This window comes from Podarcis tiliguerta (assembly GCF_965153285.1).
Source record: "Podarcis tiliguerta genome assembly, chromosome: 7".
NCBI lineage: Eukaryota > Metazoa > Chordata > Lepidosauria > Squamata > Lacertidae > Podarcis > Podarcis tiliguerta.
The window spans coordinates 63862224-63880865 of NC_139540.1; the positions used below are offsets into that span (position 1 = coordinate 63862224).

The 18642-nt window shown below is 40.8% G+C and overlaps 1 protein-coding gene across 8 annotated transcripts in view; it reads right to left on the reverse strand.

Annotated features, from left to right (window-relative positions):
• The window catches only part of EXOC2 (exocyst complex component 2), a 78900-nt gene that overhangs the window by 23603 nt on the left and 36655 nt on the right, over positions 1-18642 (reverse strand). For all 8 annotated transcript variants that reach the window (XM_083449338.1, XM_083449340.1, XM_083449339.1 and 5 more), the window contains exons 12-23: positions 16595-16720; positions 15622-15746; positions 12341-12409; positions 11516-11673; positions 10093-10214; positions 9488-9549; positions 8690-8770; positions 8172-8231; positions 7224-7285; positions 6323-6389; positions 5012-5128; positions 1720-1861 (exon numbers count right to left, since the gene is read on the reverse strand). In XM_083449338.1, the coding sequence (XP_083305464.1) occupies positions 1720-1861; positions 5012-5128; positions 6323-6389; positions 7224-7285; positions 8172-8231; positions 8690-8770; positions 9488-9549; positions 10093-10214; positions 11516-11673; positions 12341-12409; positions 15622-15746; positions 16595-16720 (1191 nt within the window). The remainder of the gene's footprint in view (positions 1-1719; positions 1862-5011; positions 5129-6322; positions 6390-7223; positions 7286-8171; positions 8232-8689; positions 8771-9487; positions 9550-10092; positions 10215-11515; positions 11674-12340; positions 12410-15621; positions 15747-16594; positions 16721-18642) is intronic.

The window sequence follows — 18642 nt, forward strand, 5'->3', positions numbered from 1 at the left end:
TGTTTTTACAATTAACATTAATTTGTATTTGAAAAACAGTTCTGTTAATATCCTGTAACACTAGCGGGGATCATTGTACTGGCTTTCACTAGCACAATGGTTTCACTGAATACAACCCTAAGGGTCATAGCTGAGAAGGGATCTGATTTTCTGTTTCCTTGGTCTATTCCCAATGCTCAGCCCATGGTACCATCTGTGGCAACAGCTCCTAAGCCCTACTTAGCCAGGCAACAGTTTGCTATGGATTTAAGTATGCCATCTAATCTAGGTCAAACACTGAAGCTCTACTGCAGAAAGCGAAATACAGATGTACCACGCTTCATTTGATCAAGGACAGCAGCGGCACGTCCGAAAGTACTGAGTAATCAAGCGGTTCATATGCATACACAAACCTTCACACATCTTGACTCTTGCCACCACTTTCAGCAAAGCACGACTTAAATGCCTGTAGACCTGGACTTATGTTATATGGGATATGCTTGAAAATTAGTGTGGACAATGGATGTAGAAAGGAGGTAAAAAGTGATAGGTTATTTCAAGAGTCCTGTGTACATGTGCCTCAATGCACATATGTAGATTTTGGAGGAAAAATCTACTTCCAGTAGCAAGCTTCCTGTGCAATGCCAGATAGCACTCAATAGGCTCCTGTGACTGAGGCAGGAAGTCAATGTGTACTCAGCAAGCCTTAAAATCAATGTCGGCCCAAGTATCTTGACCAAAGAGATGCTTATTGGACACTCTGGAACACTCAGTTTCATAACACATGCAGCCTCACCCCATCCCTGTTTCCTTGGGAGAAACTATTGCTCTGCTGAATGGGGCTTACTCCTAAGTAAGTGGGGACACAACTGAAGCCTAAAAAATATCGCTGCAAACTGAGAATGGCATTAGCTAACATTGTGAGAGGAGGAACCGCACTGAGAGATCCACCAATGTAGCAACTTTCAGGATTCCTGAAGTTCATGGCAATAGCAGGATCAGCACGATGGGCAAAACTGCACATAAGTTGCAGGCTGGTTCTGGCACATTACACTGTTCCTGCTTCACGGTCTCCTGCTCCCTGCTGCCACAAAGTGGTAGCTGCAGGAACTTCAGGCATGCCTCAGCATGCGCCCAGACTGGGCAGAGATGCTGTCACTAGACTACAATGTACCAAACTTTAAATAACTTTTAAGATCCTTGAGTGTTTATATTTTTAAACGAAACTCAATTCTAAGTAGGCGGAGATAATTTGCTTGTTAAATATATGCTTTGATGAATAGCGATCTTTTAAAAAAATAATACTGAAAATAACACCCATTACATATTTTATACTTAAACACGTTTATACCAGTTTCTTTTATCATCTGAGGGAGTGGGTCAGGTCAAGCTTCCCTTAAAAGTGCTATTCTCACACATTTTCTTACACAATGGCATTCTGGTATCATACACAAGTGACCAGATTTTACATAATGGATTTGTAAAAAAACAACAGCAAAGTTGTTTTTCATAACTATTCAAAAATGTATGAAAAATGAAGGTGGATGATAGCAAAAACAACAATTCAGAGAGATTAGCACTGATAGAAGATGCTCTAATTATATGGGTTATTTGAAAAGCATTCTAAGAATTATATACAATGGATCCACTGAAGGAAAAATGCTTTAAGTAGTGATACATAATTTTTTTAAAAAATCATATCTCTTTCTACTACAGTTTCAGAGGCTTAAAGATTCCTACCTGTTGGAGGAAGACAGTCTTTCCAATCGAAATAACCTGCATAAATGCCAGGTTCCAATGAGCCTACTATCGGATCAGCCTTTAGTTCAATGTACATTTCAAACAGTCGTTGATCAAGTTCTTTTAGTGAGTCCATGCTAACCTAAAACAAAAAGGTACAAATATGATTATTTACAATAGTATTACTGTGTGTAAATCTCCTCTCATTTACTAAAAAAAGCCAGGCATCTAATACTTTTATAATGTTATACAATGTATATTTTGGAAGTCAATATTTCTGTTTAAAAAAATGAACAAAGAGCCAAGAAGCTTCATAAGAAGCTGGCAGATTCCTCAAAGTCAGATGGATGGTATATTTTGCCAGCCAGAATAGTATTATCATTCACTTGGACTGAGATGTTGTCCTGTCTGCTAGGATATGCGGAAAAGCTTCTACCTATTGATTTCTCTTCTTTTTATAGAAACCTGACTGAGTGAAGACCCAGGAATTTGGTAGTAAGATGATGAGCAGCCAAGAAATCCCTTTACAGGGAGGCTCGCAAAATGCACAACAGAGGACAGTGGCGCCAATACTTCCCCAGCTTGAAGGCACCGGGAATAAATTTGTGACAACCAAAGGGCAAAATTAAAAGTATGTTGGACTGGGCAGTTATGGATGATATGCATCAAAGCCTTATTATATTCAATTCAGGTGAAGCTGTACTGAAACAAGAATGGGAATAATAAGTAATGACAAAATTGTAACATCACAGATATCTATATAGTATGATTTTGAGTCCTAAAGACTAGCCATCAGACTTTGTAAGTGTGAAAGGAGCAAAGATTAAATGATTCTATCAAAAAGGACACTGCAGGTTAGCTCTATTTAGGTTTTAACCAACATTAGTCAAACCAGTGGACAAGTAAGACTAGGTCAATATAGCTAAAAATCATGCAGCAGTATCAAATTACGAGTAGTAAAATACAATAGAGATCTGGTAAATATAAATACTGATGGGATGGTTGCATTTTGCCTCTCATGCCAGCACATTCCCTGTCTTTCTTCCTTAGCACAGAGAACTAGGGCTCAAAGAAAAGGAGAGAATTCTGAATGCAGGTGCCATAGTGCTGCACTATGTTATTTTTCTGGCACATCTAATTTCCAAAGGGCTGGAACAGGCTCCAAGAATAGAGCTGTGATAGTACATGTAAGCAGGGTGGAGCAAAAGGATGGGTGGTAGGTATGTTTTGCTACTTGGCTGCATGTTGGAGGCAACTTCCACTTACCCTACGTGAGGGGCAAATGTTAAGGTTGAAAAAAAGGAATGGCTGAACGTAATTTACAAAAATATAGCCACCATAAGTACAGCTGTTTAGAGATACAGTGGTACCTCGGGTTACATACGCTTCAAGTTACATATGCTTCAGGTTACAGACTCCGCTACCCCAGAAATAGTGCTTCAGGTTAATAATTTTGCTTCAGGATGAGAACAGAAATCATGCTCCGGCGGCACAGCGGCAGGAGGCCCCATTAGCTAAAGTGGTGCTTCAGGTTAAGAACAGTTTCAGGTTAAGAACGAACCTCCAAAACGAATTAAGTACTTAACCCGAAGTACCACTGTACCTTTATTGTGTCCTAGGAAATGGCAACAGTAACAGGCTTACTATGAAAAGCATGCACACTTCTGTGAAAGAAACTAACTGTATAGTCCTAATAAGTCAAAATATTACAGATTAAAGAGTAAGTTATCAATTTACAAAAAGTCAGGACAATGAGACATCATCTCCCGCCCACTTTTGACATTTCTCTTCTTTGTTAAGAAGCAAAACCCCAGCACTTGGCTGTGGAGTTTACCTTAAATATTTTTTTAAAAAATGTTTTATATACCTTTGGGGTTTTTTAATGCCACAAAAAACTATTACAACTATGTACCACTGACTAAAATTGCTCATAGAAATTTGATAAATGAATGAACATGAATGCAGACACCTTCCCTATCATAGAGTTCAAAAAGCTGAGCCTTTTTCAATTCAATTAGAGCAAAAAGGGGGAAAGGGGGGGGGGAGAAATTAAAGAGGTTTCTCCAATTAGTAACAAAAAACAAGTATTATCCTTCTCAAAGCATCCACTTAACCTACATTTCCAGCAGGTTCAGAACAAGCAAAAGAAAATGTAGGCGAGATTTCTCTGACCCCATTTTTTTCTATTGCATTAGCCTGATCTGTTGCTTATCAACCGATAAGCAACAGTTGGACCCCAATAGGCTGGTAGGCTTTGCATCCTAAGTCCAACCTGCTTCTGCAGTAGGGTTGCTAGTTTAGGTCTCCAGGCTGGTTGCTGTCCTGCTGTCATCTGCAGAAACAACACAGATTTTCCTGACCAGCTTCTCTGTCTTTTTATCAGTCCTGTAGTTTCAGATCGGTTTACAACAGAGCATTTTGGCTTCATTCTGCAGGGATGTGGTTAGAGACATGTGCATTTGCTTGAAACTCATCTAACTTTACCTTTTCACACAGCATGCAATACATTTAAGGAATTAATTGCTACAATGATGCAACACTAGTCATTGATTCAATTTTTTTTTACAAAGAAGTGGACAAATTTGCAGATAGCAAATCTTACAAGAACTTCCAGCTATAATTGAGGACAATGTAGTCTCCAAGTGCAGAAGATGTATACTTCTGATTCCCAGATGCTGAGGCCACACAGTAAATGGCTGTGCTCAGCATACACTACTTGTGAGTTTCCCAAGGTATTGTGACTGCTGTCACTGAATACCGGACTAGATTAAATTTTGGTCTGATTTAGCAAGGCAGTTCTTATGTCAATCTACATATTTCTTTATGAATGTGGAATATGCCGAACTATGGATGTAGTGCATTTATTCTACTTTAAAAAAAAATCTAAAGTTTTAAGTCCCAGATATGAAATCTGACTGAGTACTTCAAAAAACAACTTGGTAACAATGTAAACAATCTGTTTAGGGAAGCTTTTCATGTTTGATGTATTATAGTATTTTAATATTTTTTTGGAAGCCGCCCAGATTGGCTGGGGAATAAATAAATAAATTATATTATTATTATTATTATTATTACTATTACTATTATTATTGTTAAAAACAACAACAAAACCAAATTCTCTAGATTTAAAAATAAATAAATAGAGCTTAGGAACAAGATGTAGAAACTACAGCATATATGCTTCTGAGCAACTGCAGATTAAATTTCTATTCAGTGGTGCTAATCTTATTTATAATTTATTTTGGAAGCCTACTGAAAACTGAGACTGAAAGAATTGAGATAAAATACTTACCTGAGTGATTTTTTCAGCTCCTTGGAAGCCATATTTCTCAAAGTGTTCCGCTAGGTTTAGGAAAGTGTGACGTTCTAGATAGCAGCAGTTGCTAAGCACAATTAAAAGTCTCCGCTCCTAAATCAAGGAGGATTTCAACAAGAAAAATGAATTAACGGTACAAGAGAGGCACACAGGTAAACAATTTTGCTAAGAAGAAAGCAATTGTTGTTTAAGACAGAAATCAGGTTACAAATTATGACCATGGGGCAATACTGAGACTTTAAAATAGAATATTCTGAAAGACAAGTGTAACCTTAACATGGGCACAAAAAACAGTATTCAGATGAATTGCCAACCTATTTGCATAGGTTATACAGCACTGTCCCCAACCATGAGATTTTTGCTGCAACACTGCCTACCTGTCCTTGTGTGGGCAGTGGAGTTTTTGTATCATTGCTATTTGGCTACCACTTCCATAAGGTAGAGGCCATTTTTAACTCCTCAAAATGTACTGCTAATCTCTCTTTGCCATAACTGAAGCTGTTTACCAGAGGTCTAAATAGGGGAGTTCGGAACACGAATAGAATTTTCGATAGTGCTTTCATCTTAATTGCAACTAATCTGTCCATAATAGCAACATTTAGCTTCCACCTGGACAAAGCCTTATATATTTGATCCCACACAAGGCCATACTTAATGATGAAAAAAATACATACAGTGGTACCTCGGGTTACATACGCTTCAGGTTACAGACTCCGCTAACCCAGAAATAGTACCTCGGGTTAAGAACTTTGCTTCAGGATGAGAACAGAAATCACATGGCGGCGGCACAGCGGCAGCGGGAGGCCCCATTAGCTAAAGTTGTGCTTCAGGTTAAGAATGGACCTCCAGAACGAATTAACTTAACCCGAGGTACCACTGTATTTAGATTTTAGTTCTATGTATGCCCAAATACCTGACTGAGAAATAATGCACCTGAAAATTTAATAACATGGAGAACTCCTTTTGGATCTTGGGAGCGATATGAAAAGACATGGGATTCTAATTTTTTTTTTTTTTTAAAAAATCTACCTTCAGGCCAGTAACCAATTCAGACTCAACACCAACTTTTAAGTAGATGAATCAAGGGCTCAGAAAAGGTAAGAGCGATACCACTCACGTCGATTCCTAGTAAGTATTCCTTTGCTTTAATTTTAACAACTTTGATTTCTGGATTGTGATGCAGCTTTTTGTTACACCGGCATAATTTACACTGGCACATATGATGCTAGCTTCCTATCATTTGGATTACTCTGCCCGTATGTGTACGTAAAGGTAAGTCATACTTACCAAAGACAAACTGGAGTCTTCATGGATGCTTCCAAATAAATCTGAAGATGAAACATCAGCTGAAAGACTGAAAGATTTTGTAAAAAGTTACTGGTGAAGTACTTGTTCTAAACACTTAAGAATGTTACTAACATTCTACGTTACTAACTCAAATTGGGTTTACACCACTTAAACCCAAAGAAAAACAGATTGCCTATTTGTAACTGCGGTTGTTGCAAGTGGTCATCTGTGAAGTCATGGACTGGAAAGTCATGGACTGGAAACATGTGGCCCTCCAGATGTCAGATTTAAATTGCCATTTTCTCCAGCAGGCATAGCCAACAGCCATGAATGATGGAAGTTGTCATACAATAACAATCCGGAGGACTACAGGTTTGCCATCTCTGGCCTAAGCCATCATTTTAAAGTCTTTTGTTCAGAAACATAATATCTAAATTAAAAAAACACCATAGAAACAACTCCAAAAACAAGAACCAGAACACTGGAAGAATACCAATAAACTAAGACTAGCTAAAGATGCTGCTGGATAGATATGCTTTAGTGTTGGCAGTTGAGAGACAATGAGGGAATGAGCAGGAACTCTGCCTCAGATGATTTCCCTTAATGAAAAGCATGGCACCCTTCTCCATGGGGAAATGGTATTCTACTCTTTGCATGCACATCAGCCAGTAATGCAGGCTTCCTCCACCTCGGCCCTCCAGATGTTTTGAGACTACAATTCCCATCTTCCCTGACCACTGGTCCTGCTAGCTAGGGATCATGGGAGTTGTAGGCCAAAACATCTGGAGGGCAGAGGTTGAGGAAGCCTGCAGTAACGCAACCAGAAACCACTTGTTGAACTTTGGAATAAGTAGCACACGGATTACTGCCAAAAAGACCGCGACCAGATTATTTTACTTACTGTGTATTATCTACATCACTATCAGGCTTGGTACTTAGCTGTTCCAGGCAGTCAATGAATACCTGTGAAGAATGAACGGAGGGGGGGATCACTATTTAACATCACTACTTTGACTATTAGGAACATCATTAGCCAATGGTAAACTCTCAAACCGCATATTCATAGCATTTTCCCCCTTCACTCTCACAACCTGCAATTTAACCAAATTTTAATGGCCTGTGTCATCACAGTTTTTGTATTTTATTACGCAGACCTCTCCACTTGAGAGATGAAATTAAACTAATAGAATGTATAATCTACGACAACAAACCCACACTTTTATAATAAGTGGATGCCTGTACCAATGGTTGCAGTTCTTCATGTTTCAGTTGTGCCTGTTGCTAAAAGAAGGAACTACACATTATGAGGAAAACACACCCCAGCTCTGTCTTTTCTTCAAAGGGCAAATGCAGATGGAGGATAGACTTGCAGGAAGAAATCGGTGGAAGAAGTTGTTTAATCCTGAAGCAGGCTTTAAATAGCACACACTGTTCTTGGTTGCACAAAGCAGTTGTGTATTTGTGTATCTGAAATGTGAACTGTTCCCTCTCTCAAATCTGCAGGCCTCAGTTCAGACCCCTCTGTTCAGCTACATGGCTTGGTCATTTGCAGCCAGGCCTCCCTCTTACTCATGATCTCCAGTTGTGCATGGAAGAGGCAGGGTGCATGCAATTCTGAGTCAGGACTAGCTCTAAGGGAGCTTTGCACAACACAAACTCATATTTGAGAGGGAAGAGTTCACATTCTGAGCTACCTACTCGTGAACCCTCTAACCCACCCCTAACAGAATTAGACTATATGCTAACTGTATGAAAAGCGAATGCTCGCCTCGATTTCTCAAGTATGTAGAATTCAACAGGCACACATTTACTGCTTAGAGAACTGCCTTAAGCCACACATTTAGATTACCTGCATAATATCAGTGCTCAGCCGGCACACCTCTTCCTGTATTTTTGGATGCTGAAAAACCTAAAGAAACAGAAAATGGTAACTGAAAAAAAGCAAGCAGGTAAAAAAAACCTTTTAAATTAATAAGACAAAAACATGAGGACAGCATATTATGGTGATTAAGAGTAGAACAGTAAAATCTTAAGGCCAGACTTAGAACTTCCTCTTCACTCTATCTCATGCCATTCTTGGTTATTACGTTAGAATGAAGAAAATGCAAAGACAGGGTGGAAGTTATATGGGAAGAGCAATGCTAATGTCATTTTTCCAGCATTACCATTGTTTATATGATGCAGTGGCACTACAAATAGTATCTGAATAGCATTATTAGGCGTTCCTTATAATCCCTTCCATTTATCCTGAGGAGTGTGTAAGGAACAGATTATTGTTCTATATACGTAAAAGGTTGAGATGATTTCAGTGTCCATCATGCTATTCATACCCTTGAATTTCCCCAAACACGACCTGGCATGACTTACGCTGGTCTCTCCAGGTTTGCAGTCCAGGACACCTTTAAGCGACTGCAGAGAATGCACAATACACTGCTCAAACTGGGATGGCTAAAAGGAAGAGAATAAACAAGAAATTACTTCTGAAACCTAGAAATCATGACTGCAGTGGAACAGTCCTGGTTTCCAATCAACCATCTATTTAAAGCTCCCGCTCTCAATGTCCAGTCAGACCGTACAGGGATTTATATGCTTGTTATATTGTCTAACAGCTATAGTGCCATGTTAATTGGAAGTCAATGTTGCAATCTCATTATTAAAAATACCTTATCTATTCAGTTAACAATACAGGGCTCTCTTCTCCCCTTAACGAATTGCAGGCTGAGAAATAGTAACACAGCAAGCTTCAAGACTGAGTGGGAACTTGATCCTAGTCTGATGTGCCACTATATTTTACTAGCTCTCCATATACTGATATATGTATAAATTCAAATAAACGTAATTGCATTTGCTAACATTGATCCTGGCTTATCAGGACAAGATGACTAGGGCATGTATCAGAGTTTTCACTGATATGAGGGGATAGAAAAGGGTGGGATTTTCACAGAAGAGTGAGAAGAAATGAGGCTACTTTTCACCAGCAACTCATGAATGGGGTTAAGCTACTATATTCTCATAACTCATCCACTGAAGTATATTAGGCTGAAACGAAGACTGGGCCCAAGGACCCCCCCCCCCCCAGCCAGTTTCATAGTGAGCAGGGAGTTGGACTTAGATACAGAATCCATTATTCAATACGGATGCCTAAAGACATAGCAGCATACCCACCAAACTGGTTAAGCCTTCATTGTCCACCACCCAGTCTTCTTTTTCAGCTAATCTCTTTACATCTGCAAAAGGAGACAAGTTTTTAGATGGTTATTTTTCTATTAAAAAAAAATTAAAAATGAGGAAAGCCCTCTGTGTATCACTGTAGTGATTTGTCATCCAAATACATTGCCGCTGGTACCTTAAAAAGACGGCAGCAGCTTTATTACGCACCAAACATGCTTACAGCAAGGCAAGTCAGCTAATTATAGGCATGTAACAGGTTGCATATAAAGCATGCTGTGTCACAGAGATTATGTGTGAAATAGTTGTTTTATGATAAAACACTAATGCAGCATATTGAATCCACAAGTGTGAAAATGACTGTTGCGAAGACCGATACTTGTAATCCTTTGCTGAATTGTCATTTCTACTTGTTATATGATGACACAGCCATACACCCAGTTTACTAAAACACTTGAAAATAAGAGCATTGAATGGTACGCTTGACATATATGAAGGTAAAAATCACAAAGAGGATAACAACATTTAGGGGGGAAATCCAACCAGAAGGACACTCGTGTTATACACCCAACAAGACAGATAAATAAAATGTATTTTACTACCTTCAGCTGTATGCTGTAATGTGATCATTATACAGCGAACTCTGAGATCCAAAATAAGATCCTGGATGATCTGAAGCATATCATTTGGTATTTCAAGCGCAGCCAGAGATTCATAACTAAGCCTGGAAAATGGGGGAAATAATGTGATGTTATAGTTTTTGATGTAGTTCAGATGCTAAGGGGAGTCATAATTTCTTGAGACCCCTAAGATTTGAAGAGAAGTAGGCATAAAAAAAAATAACAAAATCACAGCACCTCCCTCTTTTCTGTGAGAGCCACTATGCAATCATTATTCATCTGTACTGGGTACTGAATTCCATTCTCAAACTCAATACAATCTGCACTACCAACTGCTGACAAAGGGAGGCCACTTCAATCTCGGACAGTGTGTGATCCAGCTGCTAAGCTCCCCTTCCTTGCCTTAGAAGACCTAAGCAGCTGCTGTTGCCTGGGAGCAATGGAAGATTTGCCTCCATCACAGAGCTGAGCAACTTCTAGCTGCTCAACTCCTTTCCTTTGGATTAGAGGATCTCAGTGGGAGCAGTTACCTGGATGACACCAGGGAAGAACAAGGATCATTCAGGAAATGCTGTCTGAATAATCCTGGGACTCAGCTATACAGCTGCAAATAGGAAGCTTTAAGTGTGTTATACCTGTACAAGCTTTAAGTGCAATATACAAATGTGACACTAGATGGCGATACAGAGCTATGTAAAATTCAATGTATTTTTCAAAACCTTTTTTTTAAAAAGCATTTTCACAGCGTTTTTATATGTGTGTAGATTCCACCCTGCCTTCATATGCACGTAACAATTTCCATTCCTGTTTGGGTAGAATCACTTGAAGAACTTTTAAGAGCTGTTTTGATTGTGTTCCAGAGCTATAAACTAATATTTAAGCGTTCTAAATAAATAAATATTTTCTCCTTATTTGTGTGTGTGTCACTACATGGTCCCAAGAAGCCTAGAGGTGACAATACTGATGCTTTGATAACACACTCTGGTTTTGTTTTGTTTTTTTGTCATGGTTGCTTGGCAATGCTATAAATCCATCTTCTCCCCAACCCCCAGCTAACAAGCTGATGCCTGATTCCATCTTTTGAGTGCTTCCCATTTGCCATAATTTCTATAAATACTATTTGTCAGCAATCTACTCCAGTAAAGGTACTAAGCGGACACCTGGATAGTTGCACTGCTTAAATACTGTTTACACCTTCTTGCCTTTGCTCTCTGTGTCTCAGCCATTCATTTCCCTGGGTTGTTGATCTGGATCAGGGCCAAGCTGTCGTAACACCATGACTCCCAATTGTTTGGCTTCACACAGGACCCACGACTGTGTCAGAGAACAGAGCTTACCAAAGCTTAAACCCTAGCCACTTATCCCAATGCACACAGGTGTTCTACTGAGTTACCATAGTACTTACCTAACTGTCTGGATGACATGAGGTAACCATTGGCCAGAAAGCTCAGATTTCATCTCCCAGCCACCATATTCTCTCAGTTCACTTTCTCCAAGGCTGAATGGAAGCAAAGCACCACGGATCAGTTTGACCAGGGACTTCATCACTTGCTGAATCATCATCTACAACAGGAAAAGGAAACATTTCGTGGATAAACACCGGAACATGTGTAACAAGTTGTGTTTTGTGTAACCAGTTAATTCATAAGACCAGGGCTTTTTTCAGGCGGAACTCACTGGAACTCAGTTCCAGCACTCTCAGATCAGTACCACTGCCATTAAAAGAGAACAAGGGAGACATTTATGGTGAGCTAACTGCTAAATTATTCTACTTATTTCTAATTCAATGCTTATATCAACTAAAACAACAACAGACCATAACTGGGGTATCTCCTGCTCATTCCATCCTCTCCTCCAATTTTATTTAACTTATACCTAATGTGCAATAAATAGACAATGGAAAGGCTATTATGTGTATAATATGTGAATGTCCAGAGAATCTACTGCAGATCTGCCATGTCAGAGAGAGCCAATTCCTGCCCTGCCTAATTGCACCAGCTATCTGAAGGGCAAACAAATGGTTGAAGCATGGAGCTAGGCCCAGTAAGGATGGAGAGCTCATAGAGCTTTAAAGCCAGTATCTTCTTGATTGGGTGGTAGCAGCTTGAGTGCACTGAGGACTGTATGTCTTATTAGGCCATCCCATTACAAAATATTATTAAAAATAAACCTCTGCTGGTCTTCAAAGGTTTTACACCCTTCCACTTTGGGTGGCTGCAGACCTACTTACCTTGAAATCATTCTGTCTTTGTCTAGCGTTCTTCTTTGATCTTTCCATTTGGCCTGATTTTTCGGCAGTCTTGGGAAACAGAAAAACAACAACAGAGATACTACGGCTGATGGCCATTGCAAATATTCGCCTGGAACAAATCAGCAGGTCTATGAATTCTATCTTAGTAATGTTATATGTTCAGGTTAATTCTTAATAGACAAAGTCTGATTAGTTTAAGAAACAGTAGAAATTCATGCTTAGATCAAACATATCAACATGCCAGAAAACTTTGGCAAATTAATAAATCAAAGAAGACTAATGTAGTAGTGTAGTAGTAGTAATAGTAGTAGCAGTAGGTTTCCATAGCCACTCCGGGCGGCTTACAGCATATCTAAAAACAAAATAAAAACATCAAGCATTTAAAACCTCCCAATACAGGACTGCCTTCAGATGTCTCCTAGAAGTTGTGTAATTCTTTATCTCCTTGATAAAGGAGTGCCTTCCACAGGGAGGGTGCCACTACTGAGAAGGCCCTCTGCCTGGTTCTCTGTAACTTTGCTTCTCACAGTGAGGGAACCACCATAAGGACCTCAGTGCTGGGCTGAATGATGGGGGTGGAGACACTCCTTCAGGTATACTGGGCTGAGGCTCTTTAGGGCAGGCACCCCCAAACTCGGCCCACCAGATGTTTTGGGACCATAGCTGTCAACATTTTCCTTTTTTAAAGGGAAATTCCCTTATTCTGAATAGGATTCCTCGCAAGAAAAGGGAGAAGTTGACAGCTATGTTTGGGACTACAATTCCCATCTTCCCTGACCACTGGTCCTGTTAGCTAGGGATGATGGGAGTTGTAGTCCCAAAACATCTGGAGGGCCGAGTTTGAGGGTGCCTGGCTTAGGGCTTTAAAGGTCAGCACCAACACTTTGAAGTGTGCTCGGAAACGTACTGGGAGCCAGTGAAGATCCTTTAGGACTGGTGTTATATGGTCCCCGTGGCTACTCCCAGTCAGCAGTCTAGCTGTTGCATTCTGGATTAGTTGTAGTTTCTGAGGCTCCTTCAAAGGTAGCCCCACATAGAGCAGTAGTCCAAGCGGGAGACAACCAGGGCTTCTGCTGGAGAGGAGCACCCCAATGCAGAAGTCAATGGGGTGTCTCAGATCTGCTGGAACTTGTGCAGACCCTGCTGCCACCATGTGACGGCAACAGGTCCAATCTAGGACTCTTCACTGTACTAGCTTGGAAGCTGCCACAGTGAAGGGGTATTTTCCCTGGCTCCTCCACCACCACCTTGTGCCCTGGGCCTGCACAAGAACTAGAGCGGTGGATGCACTTTATCCAGTCTTGCTGCTGCTGTCCAGGGGTCAGCATTACAGCCTTCACATATTGTTACAAGTGAATGACATCTCATGGACAGTAGTGATGATTGCAAAACTGGAGTTTGGAAAAATGCCTCTTTATTATTTTAAACGATAAAACTTGTATTTCTTTTTTATTTTTAAAAAGTGATTCTAATCTGGGTGAAACTAAAACGGCAGTAATGGAGTTCACATTTCCTATATTACATTCAGGTATACAGAGACAAGTCTGTCAGCTACAAAAAACCCTTTTTTTTATACTTTCCGCTTTCTAAAGTAATATGCAGACACTGCCGACTAAGAATGAGCCCAAGTATGTACTGCCCCATTTAAATATTTGCTAAACATAGGAAGCTGATTCAACTCGGCCTGTCTGTATACCTTGCAAATTTTCAATATTCATTAAACCTGTTTTGCTTACTTCCTGTGCTGTTCAGTCTAGATAGGCTGATCAGAGGGAGAACGAGACAGGGCAATGGATGACGCCATCTTTGTGCAAGGAGTTAAAATTAGATGTCCTCTGCTCCCTCTTTACCCTATAGATTCTAGAAACATGTAAAGGTGCACCAAAGCTACTGATTCCCTTCCACCCACCACTGATTTTGCTGAACAGTTAAGCACCTTCCTATACTGACCTCTGTGTTAAGTACCAACGGTTAGTTCTGCGTACAGATTCAATCTGTAGACAGAAATGGGTCTCCGTTTAGCTACAAGCCTTCTGTTGAAAAAAACTGAAAACCCTAACCAAAACGTGTGCGTTTTTAAAGAAATACAGATCACCCTTATAACTTCGAGAAAATAAATCACAGTTCCTTTTATTACTGGTCGTTTCCTTTCAATCATTGCTCATCACATTCATGACTACATGAGGCCCCTGCAGGGTTTTTTTGTGGTTTTTTTTGCTTCTTTGTGCCTCAGTGTCTATGCGCAACTGTCCTTTTAGCTGTAAATTGTCAGAACAACCATAAAAATTATGGGTTAAGTGGAATGAAACCCCAAACTGTTTCTCTCCCTGCCTGCTTAAGTGTGGACTTCATTTTAAGGCACCCAGAAGTGTCCTGGATGTTGAACTCTGGGTGCATATGAAAGTCCAGACGTCAAAGGTATTAGAGGAAAATAATGGAGGACTCTTCCCTCGTCCTCTCAGAAGATGGGGGGCTCCAGGTTTGGGGGGCACAATGTTTAATGCCCCTCTAATAGGTATGAGAACTCCTCCTTTTCAGCCCTCTCATCTGCCATACAGAAATCCAGGGTCAGTGGCAGTTGTGGCTGATCTTTGGTGTGGTAGTGGAAATAAGGTAATGGAGGGGAGCTGTTGTCAGGACTGCCATGCAGGGGGACAGAGGGACCCAATCCCCTCCGCCATGCCCACCATCAAGAGAGGGAAGGCATGCCAGAGTAGCAGGGGCCCTCCCTGTACCTTTGGCAGATGATCAGTGTTGCTAATCACTGATGCTGGTCTGCAGCAGAACCAGACACAAAAGGCATTATTATTATGTATTGGGTTTATATTCTGCTTTTCTCCCCAAGCGCTCAACGCAGTATACTTGGATCTGCTCCCCCCTCCTCTCCTCCACCAAATCTTTCCTCAGAAGAGCCCTGAGACATAGGCTAGGCTTAGAAATAGTGCTTTGTTTGAGGTCATTCAGTGAGGTTGGGGAGATATGAACCTCAATATCCCCAGACTAATTTGATACTCTAACCACTAGACATATTGGATCTCAAGGAGTGTAAGGAAGCAGTTTCAATCCGGTTGCATTGACAAGTCTCAGACCGGCTGTTCCAAAGCTCTTCACGGAATGGATCATCTGTTTTGGCTAGCAAGAGGGAACTGAGAGAGCACAAAGCATGACTGATACATAAACAAAAGAAACCTGGAGAAATATGTCATGTTCCTCAAAGAACTGTATACAGCTGAAAGTATGGGAAAGACTGAATGCCATACCTCACTAAAGAGGCTCCCATTCACATAAGAAATCCAGAGTTTCCAGAAGTTGGGGAGCTGGCTTACGACAAGCTTTGTTAGCTTTTCGACAAATGCCACCTGCTGAGGAGCTTTAAATCGCCAAGCTGGAAAAGGGGCAACAAAATCAGCCGTTAACTACTGAAGGATCATTGGTAAGGAATTGTTTTCAATTGTAGATGTGTCATCGGAATTCGTCTGCTTTACAAGTTTAACTTTAGGCAATTACAGAAGAGCTCACATCAAGAAGGAATTTTAACTGATTAACAACCATCTGAGAAACATGCTGCTATGAGGGGCCGGCACATGAGTCCATCATGGTAGAAAAAATAATCTGATTAGTTTCTCATAGGTTTCAAGTTCTGGTGACAGCACACTGTAAGGATGCTGTGAGGATGCAGAGAGAAAAAAAATCATCATCATCAATCTACATAGCTCTATAGAATATTCAAACCACTTCACAAAATTAGTCTACTGTAATCCTTACAACTGAAGTCTGAGGATGAAATTGCAGGAAATGGCATAAATGGCTGCTTAAAGACACCTAGTGAATTTATGGAAGAGGTGAGAAATAAGCCAGGAAAACCTCCTGATTCATGGATTTATTTAACATAATGTATGTATACTTGATTGTAAGAAAACCTCTAAGCTGTTTACAAAAGGACAAAAAGGATAAAAAACAAGGGCACTGAGAAAGTAGGCATCTGCTTACGCAACCAAACTTTCTCCCCACAACCCAATAATCTGCTTCAGAGGGTTGGAGCATCCCCCCCAGAGCAGATTCTGGGGGCACACGGGTGGGGGTGGGTGGGGAAGATGAGAAACCAGAATTGCTGTTGCACAAAAAGATTCCCATTGTGCAAGCAGGCAGACATGATCAGGGCATCACACCAGCATCAAAGTGAAACACCGGTTTCTCAAAAAGCAGCAGAAGAAATAAAATCTCAGCACCTACTTTCATCACGACTGGACTGATTGCTGCTGCCTCTTTTCAGCGAAGCACTCCGACTGAGATGGCCAAGTGAGGAGGAGCGTACTTCACTGTCCAGATCCAACATTGGACTGTGCAGTAATGGATTGCCTGGGAAGTGGAGGGAGGAGAGAATTATACAACTATTGGCATTAGCAATCTGTTGATCTGAACACACAAAATAAATATAGCATAGTGCTGAGGTTTATACAGACAGACGGGTGCATGAAGAAAATGATGTATACTTTTCTGTTCGTTATGAGATACACTTTTTACAAAGGGCACACCCATGCTTCAGAACCCACATGGAATTTACCTTTCTGATATAAACAACAGTAGCTCATTTCCACTATTCTTTGGTAGGCTTTATGGCTTTTTGCTGCTCCTGCAACATTGGAGGTAGACTCCAGAGCATGAGCTGATGCACATAAGGGTAATTTCCATGATACAAGTATAGAGGTAAGCAACATAGAATTGGGTTAGAGGCAGCATAGGAAATCTACTGCTCCTCCCTAAATTATGGAAGAACGTAAATACATTTAAGCAAAAAATGGAGAGTTTGAATGCTGGGGTTCTAGAGCATCCAATAATACAGTCTTTGATTAAATGTTGATGTTATGTTAGCCAGACATGGCCAAACCTGGACCTCCAGCTGTTTTGGGACTACAGTTCCCATCATCCCTGACCACTAGTCCTGTTAGCTAGGGATGATGGGAGTTGTAGTCCCAAAACAGTTGGAGGTCCAGGTTTGGCCATGTCTGCATTAGACAGTTGGCAAGGTGGAGCAGGGGAATTCACAACCTCAGAATAACTTTCAAAACATGTACACATAGTGCTGCATATCTGAGCAATTAACAAAATGTGGTTGAGCAGGGAAGAAAAGCTATGTCACAAGTGACACCCACAAAGCACCAGTAACACCCGGGAACCCACAATCCACACTGCAGATACAAATGTTATGACTTATCTGGGAAATGGCTTTTTGCCTACTGCAAAATGCAACACTGGCTACTTGGAAAATGAAACCCGCTTTTGGTTCCATTTCTCTTGGCACTAAACACATGAGCTCACTATTAAGCCGGAGTGATTCACAGACCCTTAACAAATAAACCTAATTGAATTCAAAGAGGGATATGCAAACATTACTATTGGAATCTTAATGCAACCTGTGTCTCCTTCCCTTATCCACAGAATCCCATTACAGTGGTACCTCGGGTTACATACGCTTCGGGTTACATGCGCTTCAGGTTACAGACTCCGCTAACCCAGAAATAGTGCTTCAGGTTAAGAACTCTGCTTCAGGATGAGAACAGAAATTGTGCAGCGGCGGCGCAGCAGCCCCAATAGTGGTGCTTCAGGTTAAGGACAGTTTCAGGTTAAGAACGGACCTCCGGAACGAATTAAGTACTTAACCTGAGATACCACAGTACTGCTACAGTTTCTCAACATCTTTGAGAATCATCTATTCGCTTCTGCAAAATCTTCAAGATCCACCCTGCCCTTCCTTCAGCCTCTCTTCTTTAATCAGTTTAGTTTCAGAATGCCATTGCTGGAATAATCTCTCTTTTGTTCCATCAGTGGGCTCATGTCTGACTTCCCAGTAATGCTAATTTGAAAACATAGGGTTGCGAGTTTAGGGGGCAAGGGTGAAGACAACAAATGGTGAGCTGGCTGGAGCTGAGAAGCTGCTTTCAATTGATTTTTCCATTCCCTGGGAGCCTGCTGTGGAAGAGGGGGTGCAGGAAAAAAAGAAAAGAAGAGCAAACTGCAAAATGGAGGTGAGGAGCTGCTGCTTATAGATCTCTTCATCCCACAGCATAGGAGGTTGCAGAACTGGGACTGGGAGTGTGCATCACAGATGTTTGACTATCTGTTTTTGATGCCGTGTACACTAATACCTCTATTAATTTGTCTGTTATTTTTCTGCAGGGAATTCTGTATTCTGCCGTTTGCTTGTACATCTGGGGACAGATGTCTTGTTCCTGGAAGGAGGTAGTATTGTGACTTTGGGGGAAGGCTAGGCTGTATGCCTA